The 20,203-nt window shown below is 47.8% G+C and overlaps 1 protein-coding gene across 1 annotated transcript in view; it reads left to right on the top strand.

Moving 5' to 3' along the window:
• The window catches only part of LOC132381445 (cyclin-dependent kinase-like 1), a 77,126-nt gene that overhangs the window by 34,933 nt on the left and 21,990 nt on the right, over window positions 1-20,203 (top strand). The window contains exons 3-5 of the mRNA XM_059950847.1: window positions 12,762-12,834; window positions 15,982-16,072; window positions 18,082-18,282. Of these exons, the coding sequence (XP_059806830.1) occupies window positions 12,762-12,834; window positions 15,982-16,072; window positions 18,082-18,282 (365 nt within the window). The remainder of the gene's footprint in view (window positions 1-12,761; window positions 12,835-15,981; window positions 16,073-18,081; window positions 18,283-20,203) is intronic.

The raw sequence follows: 20,203 nt of genomic DNA, 5'->3' as shown, positions 1-20,203 counted from the left end.
TTTCCATCCCTCTGTTGGTCTGAAAACACAGTAACTCACTGAGTTTCTTGATTTATTGTCCCCCGTTGCCTCTGGAGCTGTTTTTTCAAAATCACTTTAAACCTGTGTATTTTGCTGATGAGACCCAGACACAGGGTCTCATTTATACACCCAGTTGTAAAATCTCCACAAACTCTTGGTTGCATAATGGACACATAATGACAATAAATGTACTTTGAACTTGGCGTTCAGTCTCAAGTGTATACAACGTCTCGCTTTCCCAAATCATTCTAATAGTCATTCCACCCTGATTAAACCTGGAAGTTGACGGGAGGTTGTGCTATTTTTGATCCTGTGCTCTCAACGGTAAGAGGCAGCGTAAATGGTTCAGCATGGGCTAGATGGGCTGAAGGGCCTGATTCTGTGCTGTACTTTTCTATGACTATCTGTTCAGGTGGATGGAAGTGGGCAATTTAAATGGTTTGGCATGGAGTAGATGGGCCAAAGGGCCTGTTTTCTATTTTTCTATCACTCTATCCACTGCAAGAAGGCAGTTTAAGTGGTTTGGTGCAGTCTAGATGGGCCAAAGGGCCTGTTTCTGTGCTGTACTTTTCTATGACTCTGACTGATATGACCACTTTCCTAATTTCTATGACCTTTCCTAATTGTGCAGTAAATTTCTTTACTCTGACACACTAATATACACTCCTTACTCCAATATCTATGTTAAGTACTGATTCACCTTTATAATACCACGGTAGCAGGGTGAAGATACATCTCTACCTTAGGAGGTATGAGGCAAAGAGTGCAGCCAGTAGGTACAAAGACAATTGTCATATCAGCCTTTACTGCAAAATGAGTTGAAGCTTAGAAATAGGGAAGTATTGTTACAATTTTACCGTGTACTGGTGAGGCCACACAGGGAATATTGGCTCCACTATTTGAGGAAAAATATATGGGCTTTGGGTGACAGGGTGGAGATGCATCTCTTCCAAAGGAGGTGTAAGGCCCAAGGTCACCCCTGGGCAAGATGTAGCTCCTGGTTAGCTCCCCGATCAGGGTCATGTGAAGCCATGGGAGCAGGTGGTGGATGGTCGTACGAGCAGCCGGTGCAGATCACAAGTCCTGGTTATGCGACCACTGATGCCAGGCAGACAATCTCTGAAGAGTATTGATAATGACTGGGGTCACCCATCTTGTAAAGACAAGAATGGGAGACTGTCTGCAATATACTGCAATGGCAAACCACTTCTGTTTGCCACGAACAATCATGGTCATAGATCATGATCGCCTACATTGTACAACACGGCACATAATGATGATGTCATATGACATACATATAATGATGATGTCATGTGACATGCACATAATGATAATCTCATATGGCATACACATAATAACGATGGTTGCCCTTCACTCCTACTTATAATTGTAGCAGTTTTGCTGTCTGCAGTAACCTTTGGTCACTCGCTAATCTTTCTGCCCTTGTCTTATTCATGTATAAAATGGGATGTAATCTTGCCATCCCAACGCTGTTGTTGACAATAGATTTACGATATAGATTCACACTGCTATATTGATACCCTTGAATCCCCTCTGCGCTGGTGTGCAAGGTCGCCATTGTCCTGTGCTCCATTTACAGTAGGTAATAATCTAACTCTGCTTGCCTGTAACAGGCACCTTTCTATCACCAACTCTTAGTATTATTAAGGATCTCACCCATCCATCCAGCATCCTCTTTGACTTTATACCATCAGGCCGGAGACTCCGATGCACAAAGTCAAGAACGGTCAGGATGGGAACCAGTTTCTTCCCTCAGGTCATTAGACTTCTGAACTCCCTGCCGCATTCGAAGTGTCACCAGTTAATCTGTTCAGTTAATCAGTTAATAGTTCATTTATACACTTTAGTTTTTTTATGTGTAATTCATCTGTAGATTTAATCCTTCCTTTCCGAAGTTATTGTGTGTTATGTGTGCTTTACAACATCACACATTGTCTCATTTGACGGTATACATGTAAATAGTTAAATGACAATAAACTTGACTTGAAGTTAATCCAAGGCCCTCATCATGGTCTGTTTATATCAGGTTCCTATGCAGTTGAGACTTTATAAGGCACTGGTGAGGCCTCACCTGGAGTATTGTGAGCAGTTTTGGGCCCCTTATCTAAGAAAGGATGTGCTGACATTGGAGAGGGTCCTGAGGAGGTTCACGAGAATGATTTTGGTAATGAAAGGATTATCATATAAGCCATAATGGCTGTGCTCTCCAGAGTTTAGAAGAATGAGGAGGGAGGGGATCTCATTGAAACCTATTGAATGTTGAAAGGCCTGGATAAAATGAATGTGAAGAGGTTGTTTCCTTTGGTGGGGGGGCCTAGGATCAGAGGGTACAGCCTCAAAATAGAGGGATGACCCTTTAGAACAGAGATGAGGAGGAAATTCTTTAGCCGGTGGTGAGTCTGTGGAGTTCATTGCCCCAGGCAGCTGTGGAGGCCAAGTTCATTGAGGGTGCATTTAAGGCGGAGGTTGATAGGTTCTTGATCAATCAGGGTGTTAAAGGCTACGGGGTGGGGGAGGCAGGAGACTGGGGCTGAGAGGGAAATGGATCAACCGTTATGAAATGGCAGAGCGAACTTGATGGGCTGAGTGGCCTAATTCTGCCCCTATGTCTTATTTTGGGGTGATTAGTGGCTTAGTTTCGACAAGAAACCCAAGGTGATGTATTGATGGGCTTTTTGAGTTTGGGGCAGTCTGACTTGCTCATATAGAACATAGAGATCCACAGCACATTACAGGCCCTTCGGCCCACAATGTTGTACTGACCATGTAACCTGCTCTAGAAACTGCGTAGAATTTCCCTACTGCATAGCCCTCTATTTTCCAAATAGGTAAGAAAAGACCCTACTACGTCCTCCTCTACCAAATGTTTATGTTACTACTTGCTTTAGCTGGGCTAGTTCAATTTCTTCATGGAACGGTTACTTCATCTGGAAGTATTGGAGGAGATATTTTCTACCTGGGTGAAGAGGCCATTGTGAGGATGCCCTTCGCTCTCATTCAAGGATGAAGGGTCCCCCGTCAGTCATTAAATCTAGTTAGGTTAAGGGATGTTCCTCGTTATGTAGGCAGTCACTTCGCGTTCTACATTCTGGCGATGTGGGTGGCACTGAGGCCTTTTGTCAATGCACGTTATCAGGGAGTCACCAGCTGGTTGCCGTGGCAATGGCCGCACTCAGCCTGAAACCTCACACCAAGGCCTAAAAGGGAAAGAATTCTGAGACTTCAGCTAGGCCAGGCTAAACAGCCAAAGGAAATCATTCTGCAGGAGGGGAAAAAGGATTAGCCAACAGACAGAGTAAGAAATATGATCTGATTTTGGTGATTTGATTTGAAGAAGGGAACAATAAACCGCAAAGTAAGCTTGTATCCTAACTACCAGAACCCCACCGCTTTGGGCTCACTTCATGGCAAACAAACATTGACATTACACAAGTCAGCACTTTCAATTTTACAAAAAACTCTTTCTTTTTGGAGCCTCCATGCTCCACACCATCTATACGTGACCTTTTTGCATTATCCTTTCCAGGGATTTAGTCTCCACTGCAACATACTGCTGGAAGAACTCAGCAGGCCTTAGAAGAATAGAGGGCTATGTGATAGGGTAATTCTAGACAGTTTCTGGAGTAGGTTACATGGTCGGCACAACATTGTGGGCCGAAGGGCCTGTAATGTGCTGTAGATTTCTATGTTTCTAGGTCAGGTAGCATCTATGGAAAAGAATAAACAGCTGGCATTTCAGGCCGAGCCCCTTCATCAGCTGACTCCTCTGCAGATCTAAATGTACTCATCAAAGATTATTGCAGAAAATAACATCTTATGGAATAGGATGTAACATAGTGAATTCTTACTGCCCTTTATGCCACTGGCAACAATGAAGGCCTCCATCTCTGGCAGTGTTCATTGTGTCAGTAGCTTAGTTTTCACTACTGTCAGTCATGTAAGTCCCAGGTGGAGACAGGAGTACAGTCACACTCAGATGTAGAAGGATTCTTCACTGTTGTTTCCATAACAGTTGTTGACCAGTCAGGGTTGTTAGCCCTGAGCTGAAGCCCTGGACCATGAGGACCAGTGGACCACTCTTCGATTGGCCTCTACCCTTTGACCTGTTTGGCACGGGCGACCCCACCAAGAGCCAAAGCATAAAGCCCTGACTCCGGCCCATATAGCTCTCCCGGGTCAGTGAGGCACGCAAGCCCCCAAACCCAACGACAAGGTTGTAATCCTCTTGAAGAAACATCATTAATGGTGTAGCATAAAAGGTATTTTACTAGTTGCCAAGAAATAACAAAGTTCAAAGTAAAGTTTATTATCAAAGCACATACTTGTCACCACATACAACCCTTAGATTCATTTTCCTGCGGGCATACACAGCAAATCTGTAGAACGGTAATTGTAAACAGGATCAATGAACAACAAATTGTGCAAATACAAATATAAATAAATAGCAATAAATAATGAGAGCATGAGATAAGAATGTAAAGAGTCCTTAAAGTGAAACCATCGGTTGTGGGAACACCAAAAATAGAATGAGTGTAGTTATCCCCTTTTGTTCAAGAGCCGATGGTTGAGGGGTGGTAACTGTTCCTGAACCTGGTGGTGTGAGTCCTGAGGCTCTTGTACCTTCTACCTGATGGCAGCAGCGAGAAAAGAGCACGGCCTGGGTGGTGAGGATCTCTGATGATGGATGCTGCTTTCCTACGGCAATGTTTCATGTAGATGTGCTTAATGGTTGGGAGGGTTTTACCTGTGATGTACTGGGCCAGATCCGCTAGCTTTTGTAGGATTTTTCCACTCAAAGGCATTGGTGTTCCCGTACCAGGTCATAATGCAGCCAATCAGCACACTTTCCACTATACACTTATGGAAGTTTGCCAAGGTTTTTGATGACACGTCGAATCTCTGCAGACTCCAGAGGAAGCAGAGGTGCCATGGTGCTTTCTTTGGAATAATATTTATATGATGGGTCCAGGACAGGTCCTCCGAGATAGTGACACCCAGGATTTAAAGTTACTGACCCTCTCCACCTCTGATCCTCCCATGAGTACTGGCTCACAGACCTCTGGTTTTCCTCTCCTGACGTCTACAATCAGCTCCTTGGTCTTACTGACATTGAGTGAGAGGTGGTTGCTATCACACCACAGCCAAATTGTCAATCTTCCTCCTGAATGCTGATTCATCACCACCTTTGACACAGCCCACAACAGTCAGCAAACTTGTGTTTGGTGTTGGAGCTGTACTGAGCCACAGGGACTGGGGTCAGTTTTTACAGGATTTATAAATGACTTGGATGAGATCACTGGTGGTATGGTCAGTAAACTTACTGACGGAACAAAGCTCGGAAAGTAACTTGTGAAGGAACACAAAGGGGGCGACGGGAAGTGCTCGATCGTGCTCAAAGATCTGGCTTTCTTTTTGCTGTTTCTATGTACAGGTCAGTGCAAAAAGCTGAGGCACACACATGGACAGTAAGAGTGCACTTCTGTCAATGTGGAGCGGAGAGCGAATTTGAAAATCTGGCGGAAGCAAAGGATGTTGGGAATGGCGAGGGCATAGCGCCATGGGAGGGTTGTGGGACAGGTGGCAGAGAAGGAGTGCCACTGGCGAGGCAAACACACCCAGCTGTCATTTGATTCCAAACAATTGGTTTATTGATCTTTACAGAATGTCTCTCTGGTGCTTCATGCTCCCTCCCCTCACCCTGCCCCCTTCCCGTTCTCAGTCCACAATGGAAACCCATGTCAGAGTCAGGTTTATCATCACTCGCATATGTCATGAAATTAGTTTATATTTTGTGGCAGAGTACAGTCCCTAAGCACTCGAGGGAATACTGTACATGCCCAAGGTTTTTGCACAGTATTGTAATTATGTATGCTATGATCTGTCTGGGAGGCAACGTTCCCTCTGAGCAGGGGATTTTTACATGGCCTGGAAACTGTGCAACACTTTAAATAAAAACACAAAAACACAAAAGGCCAGACAGCATCTATGGGAGGAGGTAGTGACGACGTTTCGGGCCAAAACCCTTCATCAGGAGGGTTCCTCCTCCTCCCATAGATGCTGTCTGGCCTGCTGAGTTCTGCCAGAATTTTGTGCTTTTATTTATTTCCAGCATCTGCAGATTCACTCGTGTTGCCTCGGGCAACACTTTAAATGTTTTTTTTGTAATGCGAATACTAGGAATATTTAGAATGAAAATTTAAAAATCACATACTTCTGATTTTATTTATTAAAGGATAAAATGAAGTACAATACAGTACAACAAAGAAAACCTTTCCCATTTCGTAAACTTGTTCTAGCAGTGTCCAATCCCAGCTGTGTGGCCACAAAGGCTATGTGCGTGGGGGCATTTCAGTTACTACAGTAACCAGACTGAATTAAATAATTGGAATTGTTATCATTACATTTACATTAGTACGGTTAGAACAACCCATAACAACAGTCTAGATATGAAATTACAGGAACAGCTTATTTAATCGATGTAGCCATTCCAAACACACACAACTTACAGAAATCAACAAGTGAAAATCATCAGGAATATGCTGAATTGAAAGAGGAAATTGAAAGACTATGGAATATGAATAGGGTATACATTGTCCCGATAGTAATACCTACAACTGGCATCATCCCAAAGTCACTACAAAATAGCATTAAACAATCAGAATCAGATTCAATATCACCAGCATATGTCATGAAACTTGTTAACTTTACAGCAGCAGTACAATGAAATGCATGATAAATAAATATAGAGAAAAAAAACTGAATTACAGTAAATATATATATTTTTTGAAATAGTTATGTTAAAATAAGTTGTGCCGAAATAACTGAAATAAAGAAGTAATGAGGTAGTGTTCATGGGTTCAATGTCCATTCAGAAATCATATGGCAGAGGGGAAGAAGCTGTTCCTGAATTGCTGAGTGTGTGTCTTCAGGCTTCTGTACCTCTTTAACAGTAGATGGGAACTGGGGTCCTGATCAGTAGATGGGAACAGGGAGAGAGAAATCATGGTTAGAAAAAGGGAAAGGAAGAGGGGAGGGAGCGGGAAGCACCTGGGAGACATTCTGTAATGATCAATAGACCAACTGTTTAGAATCAGTTGACCTTGCTTGGCGTCTCTGGGCTAGATGTATCTACACCTGCTACACCCCACCATGGAACTCCTTCTCTGCCACCTGACCCACACCCCTCCCGTGGTGCTCTATCCTCACCATTCCCAGCATCCTTTGCTCCCACCAGATATACAAACTCGCTCTCCGCTCCACATTGACAAATACAGTACGGTGCAAAAGTCTTAGTTACCCCATTTATACATATGTGCCTAAGACTTTTGCACAATATTGTATGCCATGAAATTTGTTATTGTGTGGCAGCAGTACAGTGCAATACATAAAAAACTATAAATTGCAATAGAAGTATTTTAAATAAATAAAAAAGTCTAAAGAAAGAGCAAAGTAGTGAGGTAGTGTTCATGGACTATTCAGAAATCTGATTTCAGAGGGGAAGAAGCTGTTCCTAAAACTTTGAGAGTGTGTCTTCAGTAGGTACAGTGAGTTAGTTGCTTTTCAAATCCTGCACCTCGCCAAGAGAGTGGACGGCCAAAGGTGTTGTCATTGTGGCATCAGTCAAGGCTACACACAGTGAACCTGGGTCTGAGCTACCAACCCTGTGCCTCCAGTTGAGCCTTAGCCCAGGAGATTGCAGCCAGCTGGCTCACTGTGCTTGGGAGCAAACGCAGGAGGCAGCCCCGCCAGGTCCAGAGGGATCCGGCCGTTGCTGGGGCGTCAACGAGGAGAGAGCAACCAGAGCAGGCAGGAAGAGTAGTGGGTGATGAATGCGAGAGAGAGAGGGAGGCACCGATAGAAAGCAGGCAAAAGGAAAGAGCAGCTGGTGAGGGAAGGGAAAACCGAGTGTGGCAGACTGTTTGGAGTTGCTAAAGCAACCACATTCTTTGCCACAGCCGCTGAGTATATTTACAGTCTGAGCCGGGCTCGGCTCTGCATACTAACCAGCCAGCGCAAGGGCAAGCAGCCCAGCTGAGGGAGAACAATAAGCACACGGCACCTGGCTTCAAACAGGAGTGTCTTAAACACAAACCTTTCCCCGTTTTACTTTCTGCTCGTTGGAATGAAAAAGTTACGACCGCGATGAAGTTTAATTAAAGATTGCACAGCTGTGGAGGAAAGGGGCATAACTTGTGCGGTTCCCTGGGAGGGAGGTGCATCGTTAAAACTGCAAGAAATAACTCAAACATTGAAAGGAACCAAGGACAGCTGTGTATTCCTGACCTTTACTCCTCCTCTCAGATGGAATTCACTCGTGTTCAAATGGCCTTTTGACCTGCTGAGAGGTGGAACGAGACTGACTGAACTGGATGGCCAGCGCTCCCGTAAAACTAGAAAGGTTCAGTTCCCATTTCACTTCCATAATTCCATATGCTGGAGATGGAGGCCATTTGGCCCATCGAGTCGCTGCCAACTCAAGTTTCAGGGTAGATTTATTACCAGAGTATGGATGCAGTACACAACTCTGAGATCTGCCTTCCCCAGACAGCCATGAAACAAAGGAAACCGTGGATGCCATTCAAAGAAAAACATCAACCTCCTCAACGCACCACAAAAAAAAACAAATCACGCAAACAGCAACAAGAACATCAAGCCCCCCCCCACGCCCACCACGCACAAAAAAAATTGCACAAACAGCAACAAGAACATCAAACCCCCACTCCCACCCCTATTCTACACTAAATTTTCCCTGCAACCCATTCCCCCTCATAATTCCCAACAATTCTACCACGCACCTAGACTCCAGGGGCACTTCTATATGGCCTAGGAACGCACCAACATGTATGGTTTTGGTACACGGAAGGAAACCAGAGCATTGAGTTGAGTGGGGTGGGGGGTCCCACAAAGTAACAGGGAGGACGTGCAAACTCCACGCAGACAGCGCTAGAGGTCAGGATTCAGCCTGGGTGCCCGGAGCTGCGAGGGTTAATTGGGTGCTGAAATTGTCTCCGGTGTGTGACAGAAACTGGGGAGATGATGGGACTGTGTGCTCGCTGCTGCTGAAGGAAGGTGCCTCACCCAAGGGAAAGTCCCTGCAATAGAACGGCCTCTCCCTCCTCTTCAATGCTGACTCGGAGGATTAGACAGTGGCTCCCTTAGACTCTTCTCTCAGTTTCGTGTTTTATATTCTGTGTTTTCACCCGTCTTTCTTGTTGCCGTTTGTTTTTTTTTGCATGGGGTCTGTTTGGGGTTTGAATTGAGCTGAATTGACTTTATTATTTACATCCTTCATGTACATGAGGGGTAAAAGACTTTATGTTACATCTCCATCTGAATGTGCAATTTATAGTGATTTATAATAAAAAGTACATACAACAGGACAGTCAATATAACACAGAATTACAGTTGTATCAGCATGAATTAAGCAGTCTGATGGCCTGGTGGAAGAAGCTGTCCTGGAGCCTGTTGGTCCTGGCTTTTATGCTGTGGTACCGTTTCCCGGATGGTAGCAGCTGGAATAAGTTGTGGATGGGGTGACTCCGGTCCCCAGTGACCTTTTGGGCCCTTTTACACGCCTTTCTTTGTGAATGTCCTGAATAGTGGGAAGTTCACATCCACAGATGTGCTGGGCTGTCCGCACCACTCCTTTTGCTGGATGTGTTCACTCCCTGCAGAGTCCTGCGATTGAGGGAAGTACAGTTCCCATACCAGGCAGTGATGCAGCCAGTCAGGATGCTGTCAATCGTGCCCCTATAAAAAATTCTTAGAATTTGGGGACCCATACCAAACTTCTTCAACCGTCTGAGGTGAAAGAGGTGCTGTTGTGCCTTTTTCACCACACAGCTGGTGTGTACAGACCCCGTGAGATCCTCAGTGATGTGTATGCTGAGAAACCTAAATCTGTTCACTCTCTCAACCCCAGATCCATTGATGTCAATAGGACAATGCCTGTCTCCATTCCTCCTGTAATCCACAACCAGCTCCTTTGTTTTTGCGACATTGAGGGAGAGATTGCTTTCTTGACACCACTGTGTCAGGGTGATGACTTCCTCTCTGTAGGCTGCCTCATTATTATTTGAGATTAGGCCAATCAATGCAGTGTCGTCAGCAAATTGAATTAGCAAATTGGAGCTGTGGGTGACGGAACAATCATGGGTATACAGAGAGTTTGGGTTTGGGGGTCAGATGATTTTGTTGCCATTTGTGCGATTTGTTTCTTGCATGGGGGTGTTGGGGTTTAATGTTCTTGTTGCTGTCAGCATGATTTTGCACATGGGGGGGGTTGATATTCTGGTGTGGCCATTTGTGTGATTTGTTTTTTTGCCCATGGGATGGTATATATTTATTTTGAATGTCTTCCACTGTTTTGTGGCTATCTGGAGAAGACGAATCTCAGAGTTGTATACTGCATACACACTTCGATAATAAATAGAATGGGAGACGCAAGAGACTGCAGATTTTGGGAACAACAAACACGCTATTGGAAGAGCTCAGCTGGTCAGGCAGCATCCGTGGGAGGAAAGGAACTGCTGATGTTGCGGGCTGAAGCCCTCTGAACAGTTCTCCTGTCACCGGAGAATGCAGTCGAGTTGACCCAGTCTGTCGCCTAACGTTCACGCTGAACTAGGAAACAGGCTGGTGAACCTTGGCTACATCTGATCATCAACATGCATCTTTCACTGGAAGGGCAATCAAATTTGCACATCTTACTCCAGGCGTGATCACTCCAAGGCTCTGTGTAAAGGTAGTTGTTTGGTCTACTAGTTTAATTGCCCGGGAGAAAAACTGATAATAACCAAATAAAATTGTCCATGCAACTGCAAACAGCAATTGTTCTCCAATAGAGTACAGTTGGATAGGAAACAGTTCAGGACCGAGGTGAGGTTCTCCTTACACATCCCAGTATGTTAGTTTCTTTAGCCTGTTCTACCATCTGTTCCCACATGGATGATCTTGCTATGACGACTATGTTTGCCTGCCCTCCTCTGCATGGCCCTCAAATGTGTCTTTCAAGGGAAGAGACTTCTAATTTTCCACTGTCCCGCTTGATGACCCCTTGTACGGTCTGAGTCTAACATCAAGGCTATATTCTCTCTCTATCTCTTCTCTCCTCCCTCTCCCCTCGCTCACTCCCTCCTCTCTATCACTCCCTCCCCTTCTCTCTCTTCCTCCTCCTTCTCTCTCTCTTTGCCTCTCCCCTCTCTCTTCCCCCTCCTCAACCTCTTTCTCCCTCGCCCCCTCTCCCTCTTCCCACCCTCCTCCCCCTCTCTCTCCCCACCCTCCTTCTCCTCTCTCTCCCCTCTCTCTTCCCATCCTCCTCCTCCCTCATTCTCTCTCTTCCCACCCCCCTCCTCACTCTGTCTCTCTTTCTTCCTACCTTCTCTCTCTCCCCCCTCTCTCTCTCCTCCTCTTCCCACCCTCCTCCCTCTCTCTCCTCCTCTCCCACTACCCCTCTTCCCATCTCCCTATCCCTCTCGTCTGTGTTGCCCCCACCCTGCCAACACCAGATCCCCAATCAAAGGAAAATGGAACCACCTATCACTGACGTGGGATGTTACCAAGGCTATTCACCCAGTTATTTCAAAGTTCAAAGTACTTTTATTATCAAAGTTATGTATTTGTTACTCAACCTTGAGATTTGCCTCCTGACAGGCAGCCACAAAACAGGGAAACCAGAATGAACCCAGAACAACCCCAACGTGCAGAAAGAAAAACACATCATGCAAATAATTAAAAACATAAGCAAATAACAATCAGGACTGAAGTTTACAAAAGGAAATTCATGGACACGAAGCCAGTCGTCTCCTCAGCTAATCCAGGAGCCCGTTGATTGCAGGCCGGGGCCTCAGTGCAGCGCGGAGTCAAATAGGCCTCACAGAGCAGGGAGCTGAACACCAGCCCATCCGTCACCTCCAGCCCCAAGACACCCTGACCTTTCCAACCTGGCCTTAAATCGGCCAAACCTCGGGTCATTCCTTGCTCTCGGACCTCGTCCCTGCCACTTCAACGCGCTTTCCAGCCTCAACTCCGCCTCGCCTCGGTTCTGCCGCCTCCGAGTCCGCACCAGCAGCGGCCAGACGTCGGCGCAATCCGACGCATTTAATTTGTCGTCACCCACCCCTTCTGCCTCTGGTGGTCTAATACCTCACAGCTGTCACGCATGCTTGGAAGATAAATCGCAAGTAAAACATGCAGGTGCTGGAAACCTGAAATAAAATCAGACAATTCTGGAAATGCTCAGTCAGTCAGGCGGCATCTGCGGAGAGAGGTTTGGTGACCAGGAACATTCACCGTTTTCCTGTACGCAGAGAGTGTTTATGGAACTGTCTGCTTTGTATCAGATGTAACAAAATGCTTCAGTTCATCAGCAGTTTCCTGGGGTTTAATTTGCAAACAGGCTTGAGTTCATCCTGTGGTTTCCTTCCATTAGTGTCTTGTTAGCTTTTAATGTGGTAATCACCTAATCCGGGATTCATCCAGCTCATTTACAACGGAGCGAAACCACTGTCTGGAATCACTGGTTTAATAAAAAGGGGGTAATTAAATTGTTGGGTGAACTGAGGCTCTGTGACTATTAATACCGGAGTCCTTGCTTCGGGTGCTGGCCCTTTAAATAATGCAACGGGACCGAATCAGGCCTCGCTCCTCTTGTGCCGACATTTGACCCAGTTCGGGACCTAGGTGAGGTGTGATTAACTGTTAACTGTTTCCTCCCCCAGGGTTGCAGAGGATCAGGTGAAGAGCATCATTCGGCAAACCTTGCAGGCCGTCAGCTTCTGCCACAAACACAACGTAAGTGCGGGGAACCTTCTAGAATGTAACTGGGGATGGTGGGAGGAGGAATCAAGAGCAGACTGCTGGGGGAGCTCAACGGGCCAGGCAGCACCGGGCCTTGGGTCGAGTTGTACTCCCATCTTGGCAGTTGCCCCGCGAGCGTGCGAGGAGACCCGCGAAGTCTCTACCCGTGAAGATCGGAATGGGCACGCATTCGACTGGGCTTCCCCACGTCACGGCCGAGTTTCCGTAATGAGGAGCGGCCAGCTGACTGATGAAGGCCAAGCATTCGGAGGAGACGCCATGAATTAACAGCAGGCTGACGGATCGTGGGCAAGTGGAATGCCAAGATCGGAGTGCAGCTCAACCCGACCTGGGGTGCACATCGTCCGAATTATTCCGCCCCCTGCCCTGTATTCTGTGTTGTGGTGCCCTGTGACTACCAGAAGTTCAATGAAATGAAATACAAAATAAAAAGGCCCTGCGCAGAAGCATTAGCGGTTAGCATAACGCCATTACAGCTCGGGGTCTTCTGGAGTCGGAGTTCAATTCGAGTCATACAGTTGTAGAAAAATACAGCACTGACCCAGGCCCTTTGGCCCATCTAGTCCATGCTGAACCATTTAAACTGCCGACTCCCATCGACCTCCACTGGGACCACTGCCCTCCATACCCCTACTGTCCATGTACCTATCCAAACTTCTCTTAAACATTGAAATCAAAATCACACCCACCACTTGCGCTGACAGGTCACACTGTACTCCCACGGCCCTCTGATTGAAGAAGTTTCCCTTCATGTTCCTCTTAAACATTTTACCTTTCACCCTTAACCCATGACCTCTGGTTGTAGTCCTCCCCCCCCCCCCAACCTCAGTGGAGAAAGCCTGCTTGCATTTACCCTATCGATACCCCTCATAATTTTGTGTCCCTCTATCAAATCCTCAGGGAACGGCTGAGAGTGAAGACTGGAGATAGCCAACAGAAAGAAGAGAGGGAGGGCTGAGGGGGTTGTGAGACAGGGGGCTGTAGGGGAACAATAGGCTGAGCAGGGCTGAGGAATGGTGGACAGATGGAGTCAGGTAAAGGAGGTGGAGGTGGATGGGGCAAGGGGGGGGGTTTGGAGGGGAAGTGAAGGTGGAGACGGCTGCTGGAGGCTGACAAGTGGGAACACCAAGGACTACAGTGCTGGAACCTGCTAAGAAAGGAAGGTAATAGCAGGCAGCACAAACAAAATGCTGGAGGAACTCAGCAGGTCGGGCAGCATCTGTGGAGAAAAGTACAGCCAACGACAGGAGAAAAAAAGCTGAGGAGTAGTTTTAAAAGCTGGGGGGAGGGGAGAGGGAAACGCCAGGCGACAGGTGAAACCAGTAAGGGGGAGGGATGAAGTAAAGAGCTGGAACATTGATTGGTGAAAAAGACAGAAGGTCAGAAGAAAGAAAAGCGGGGGGAGGCGATGGGCGGGTAAGGAGATGAGGTGAGGGAGGGAAAAGGGGAACGGAAATGGTGGGGGGGGGGGGGTGGGACATTACCAGAAGTTTGAGAAATCGATGTTCACGCCATCAGGTTGGAATATAAGGTGTTGTTCCTCCGACCTAAGTGTGACCTTATCCGGACAGTGGAGGAGGCCACGGATGGACATACGGGAATGGGAAGTGGAATTAAAATGGGTGGCCACTGAGCAATCCCGCTTTCACTGTCAGGCGGAGTGTAGGTGCTGGGTGAAGCGGTCTCGCCACCCCTGTTGGGTATCGCCGATGTGCAGGAGGCCACACCAGGAACACCGGACACAGTAGATGACCCCAACAGACTCACAGGTGAGGTGTCACCTCACCTGGAAGGACAGTTTGTGGCCCTGAATGGTAGTGAGGGAGGAGGGGTAGGGGCAGCTGTGGCACTTGTTCCACTTGCGAGGATAAGTGCCACGAAGGGGGGACGGGTGAAGGGCAGATGAGAACCCAGTGGGAAAAACACGTGGGTAGGTAAATTTGTTAAACAAATCCTTTAACTGTGCTGGCTTGTTCCCAGTGACACCTTTGCAGATAATGATTTAAAGATTATTTTTTGGCACCTGTGAGGTGCATTGCCTGCGTCAAGAGTGCGTTGGGGCCTCCCGTGGTTGTCGTGCCCGCAACTCTCTAACCCTAACCCACGTGTGAGGGGAGAAGCCATGGCACCTAAAGGAAACTCGTGTGAATGTAGGGTGCAAACTCCTTACAGACGGCGGTGGGAACTGAACCCCGATCTCTCACGATAACCGTGATACCCCTATTGGCGCGCACGGGTGCAGCTTAAAGACCAGCTTGCAGCGCCTTCATGTTGTGTCATGGAGGGCTTGGGAGGGGCGGGGGTTCTCTTCCTGCGAATCTTTGGCACCAATCAGCAGACCTTCGGGGCAGTATTTGGTGCCCAGCCGCCCGGGAGAAGGACGCAGCCTTCTGGTTCCCTGTCTCATGTTCGGGGGGAGGGGGCACCTCGACCAAAATCGGGATGAGTTGGGCAAGTCCAGGTTTTTTTATAAGAGCCACAAGGATTGAACTTAGCATTGGATAGGAGCTCCATAAAGCCATTGATTTGCGACTGAATTACAGGAACTTTTTGACTTGGCTGAGTTAGATTAAGGCAGTTATGGAACCTGAGACACTGGATATGAGTAGTTGCTCGCCACTGCTTTGGAGCGAATGAATCTCAAGGCAGGATACAGTGACAGGTACAGTGCATTACCCGCTTAAGCTCAGTACCCCTACTTGGAGATGGCAGCTCGCCGTAGTCCTCAGTCCTGGGCCAGTTAGATCGGCCCTGTGGCTTCCAATTTCCCGCACGCTTTCCAGGCGAAGATCCTTCCTCTCCCAGGAATGAGGCCTGGGGAGCTTCCGTCGGCATTTCTGTTTTCACGGGCCGCTAGTCCTGTGCCTGACCCTCACCCTTTTGAAGCCAGCCTTGGTGGAGATGACAGCTACGGACTTGGGTTCGGCGGTGATCGTTGGCGGCTGGGGTTGAGGCGTTTGCCGAGCTCGCAGGCGCTTCATCGCCAGGGCACAACCGCATCCACTCGACCCGTGGTGGGACGCCGGGCTCGGCGCGCACTGCTCAACGTGAACTCATTGTCAGAGCGCTGCGGAGTTTATCACTTTCAGAGTGACTCCCCTGTATCTGTGTCTTTGCCAGTGCATCCACAGGGACGTGAAACCCGAGAACATCCTCATCACCAAGCAGGGCGTCATCAAACTCTGCGACTTCGGCTTTGCGCGGATCCTGAGTAAGTTGTGGCTCATCTGTGACCTTGGGGCTCCCCGTGGCGGTGGGGGGAGGGCGGAGGGAAGGTCGAAGATAGCTCCCCCGCACCCACTGACCCGAGGCTGTGGACGCCGCAGCCCCGGAGCCAGAATCGAACTGCTGGAGGCGAGGGTTAAAATTGGAAACCTGCAGTGAAAAGCGCTGCTTGCGTCAACGACCGACGCAGTCCGAGTGTGTGTGCTGGGGGCAGCTCCCAAGTGTCGTTCATGCTTCAACTCGGGACTCAGCAGCTCCAGGCAGTGTCTGTCAAAGAGTACCGCACATAAGCAGGCCATTCAGCCCATTTTTCCTGTGCCAGGCTGCATTATTCTGCCTTGGATTGTTGTGCTGCGGCTGAACCAGGACCTCCATTTATGTTTTGGGCCACGACCCGAAATATCGACCATTCATTCCTCGGCCTGACCCGCTGTGCTCCTTGTATTTTCTCTCTCTGATCTGAGCTGGGTGGACCAGGTTTCCCTCCTCCTGACTTGGAAACATTCCCTCTGTCATTACCGCTGAGCCTAGCTCCTGGAACTGTCCTTAACAGCACCCTGAGAGCACCTAACTTCTGGTAAATTATCTCCTCCTCCTTCCCCCACTCTCCCCTTTCATCCCTTCTCTTCTCAACTGCCCACCATCTCCCCTGGTGATCTCCCTCCTTCCCTTTCTCCCATGGTTCCCAGAATCATTCCCGTTAACCTCCTCAGGACCCTCTCCAATCCTTTCTTAGATAAGGGGCCCAAAGCTGCTCTCAATACCCCCCCACACAAGTATTTCCCCCTAGATCTCTCCCCCCCCACCTTCCTTTTCTCCCATGGTCCACTCTCCTGTCCTATCAGATTCCTCCTTCTTCAGCCCTTTACCTTTTCCACCTATCACCTCCCAGCTTCTCACTTCAAGCCCCCTCCCCCAACCCACCTGGCTTCACCTGTATCACCAACCATTTTGTAGTCCTTCCCCTCCCACCTTCTTCAGATGGCTTCCTCCCCCTTCCTTTCCGACCCTGATGAAGGGTCTCAGTCTAAAATGTCGACTGTTAATTCCTCTTCACGGTTGCTACCCAACCTGTTGAGTAGACTGGGTGGCAGGGTGGAGTTATGTCTGTACTGAAGGAGGTGTAAGACACTTCTTCCCTCTGAGAGTCTGCAGGTCACGTGGTGCCATGGGAGCAGGTGGGGGATGGTCGTACGAGTGGCCTGAATTATGTTGCTCAGCATTCTCCTTGATTTAAGACAACCCTGTCCGTGAGAAGGTGAAGCCCATGCTGGGGGTGCGAATGGAGGTGGGGGAAGAATTGTGAATCACACAACACAGGAACAGGCCCTTTCACGCATTATATCCATATCGACCCATCTACACAGCCTCTGCACCTCGACAATTCAGGTGGTTTATTATTGCCACCGAGTGTGGAGATACATCTCTACCAAAGGAGCTGTGAGGTGCTCCTTCCCTCTGTTAGCCTGCAGGTCACCCTTGGGCAAGGGGTAGCACCTGCTCAGCCCCCGATCAGGGTCACGTGAAGCCATTTGAGCAGATGGTGGATGGTCGTATGAGCAGCCGGTGCAGATCACTAGTGCTGATTATGTGACCACTGACGCCAGGCAGACAATCTCTAAAGAGTATTGATAATGGCTGGGGGGGGGGGGGGGGGGGGGGGGGTCTCCCGTCTCGGAAAGACACTGCCCAGAAGAAGGCAATGGCAAACCACTTCTGCAGAAAAAAATTTACCAAGAACAATCATGGTCAAGATAGATGGAAGACCATGATTGCCCAAGGCACATAATGATGATGATGATGATATGCAGGTAGGAAGATCTCACCTCTTTCATGTTATGACCAAGCAAGTTGGCAGGTGAACACTGTACCACACTGGGAGTCTCCACACTTCCAGGGGAACCCCGAGCAGATGCAGTGGGCGCCTGATGTTTGAGGAGGGAGGAGCGACTGCCTCGTAGCGTTGACCCTTTAACATCCGCTCTTTTGTTCCAGCTGGGCCGGGAGACGACTATACGGACTATGTGGCAACGCGGTGGTACCGCGCCCCTGAGCTGCTGGTCGGCGACACGCAGTACGGCCCTCCGGTGGATGTCTGGGCTATAGGCTGCGTCTTCGCCGAGCTCATCTCGGGCAATCCGCTGTGGCCAGGCCGTTCGGACGTGGATCAGCTCTACCTCATCAGGAAGACACTAGGTCAGTTGTTACACGTACTGTCTGGGTCAGTGTTGGCCATCTTGTTCTGTCTGTGATTGACCAACAGATCGTTAATCAATTATATATCCACTGACTGAATTCTATAACTTCTTTGAAGGACCATGCCCTGCTCCCATGGTTTTGGACTGGAGACAAAAGCAGGAAAGGCTGATTTATACTTCTGTGTCAAATGAACGTCGTAGGTACAGCGTAGCCGCATAACCTACGCTGTACCCTACGCCATAACCTGACATGCACTTCTCCAAAAATGTAACTGTGCGTCGCGGCAACACAGACCGCAACAACTGTGATTGGTCCGCATGGTAGCATCACATTTCCTCCTGTCTACAGGCATACTGTGCGTACACTGATGCCAAATAAATGGTTGGAGACGATGAACCAAACCGGCAAATCTACCTGCCGACGTCCGAAAATATTTGAAATGCATTTCCTCGTCCGTGTCTCTCAGTGGCCGGACAGGCACAGAAATTCACCCTCCTTCTGCCTCAATCTGTTCGATGGTCGTACACACCATCTCCTCCAACGTCTTCTCTCTTTTCTGCGTTGCAGTAATTTCAATAAAAGTAACCCTTGTTCAACATTTATTAGCTCCAACTCCAACACGATGCGCTCAGTCACCATTGTTTGAAGTACATGAAGAAACTCTACACAGTGGCGTAGAAACCATTTTTTTGCCTGGTCCCACTGACCTGCACCTGGGCCATATCCCTCCAAACCCCTCTCATTCATATACCTGTCCAAGTTTTTCTTAAATGTCAAAAGTGAGCCTGCATTCACCACTTCATCTGGCAGCTCATTCCACACTCCCACCACTTTCTGCGTGAAGAAGCCACCCCCGATGTTCCCTTTAAACTTTTCCCCCTTCACCCTTAACCCATGTCCTCTGGTTTTTATCTCCCCTAACTTCAGTGGAAAAAGCCTGCTTGCATTCACTCTATCTATACCCATCATAATTTTATACACCTCTATCAAATCACCCCTCATTCTCCTACGCTCCAGGGAATAAAGTCCTAACCTATTCAACCTTTCTTTGTAACTCAGTTTCTCAACTCTCAAGTTCTCTGCACTCTTTCAACCTTATTAATATCCGTCCTGTAATTAGGTGACCAAAACTGTACACAATACTCCAAATTCGGCCTCACCGATGTCTCATACAACCTCACCATAACATTCCAACTCTTATACTCAATACTTTGATTTATAAAGGCCAATATGTCAAAAGCTCTCTTTACAACCCTATCTACCTGTTTCTTACGCAAATTTTCTTTATCTCAATATCTGCCTAATTTTGTCTTTGGAAATATGTTAATCATTCAGCTCCGGTATTTCCTGAGATACGAAGTTGCAGATTATATCAACTTTGAATAAAATTATGTCTCTTTATTTCCTTATTATGTTCATTGCTCCTGTTATTTTTTTCACTAATTTTTATTGCAACACCAACATTCAATACAACCAGTTACCGATGACATTTTGACTGTTTAAGAAAGCAGTTTTTGATGGCTCGAGATCATGGTTTCTGGGGGCTTTGCTATTGCCTGCCTGCTGGGTGGTGTTCTACCATGACTGCCTGCAAGAAGGTGAATCTCAGAGTAGTATGTGGTGACCCATACATAGTTTGATAATAAGTTTACTTTGAACAAACTGCTGCAAGAATTCGGTGACACAGGTTCTCGACCGCAGATGCAGCCGGGCCCGCTGAGCTTCTCCAGTAGTTTTGTGTTTTCTCTCTTTGCACCAGATTCCAGCACCTGCCGTCTCTTTCTGTTCTCACTCTGCTGCTCGGGAGTGTGGTTCAGCTGTGTCCGGGCAACGTGAGATTTGAGTGTTTTACAGCGGTCTTCATAATCCAGACTTGCTTCAGTAAGTCTTCAGATTACTTTTCATTGGCAGGAGATCT

This window comes from Hypanus sabinus, chromosome 26, assembly GCF_030144855.1.
Source record: "Hypanus sabinus isolate sHypSab1 chromosome 26, sHypSab1.hap1, whole genome shotgun sequence".
NCBI classification, from domain to species: Eukaryota; Metazoa; Chordata; class Chondrichthyes; order Myliobatiformes; family Dasyatidae; genus Hypanus; species Hypanus sabinus.
This window is presented reverse-complemented; position numbering and strand designations above follow the sequence as displayed.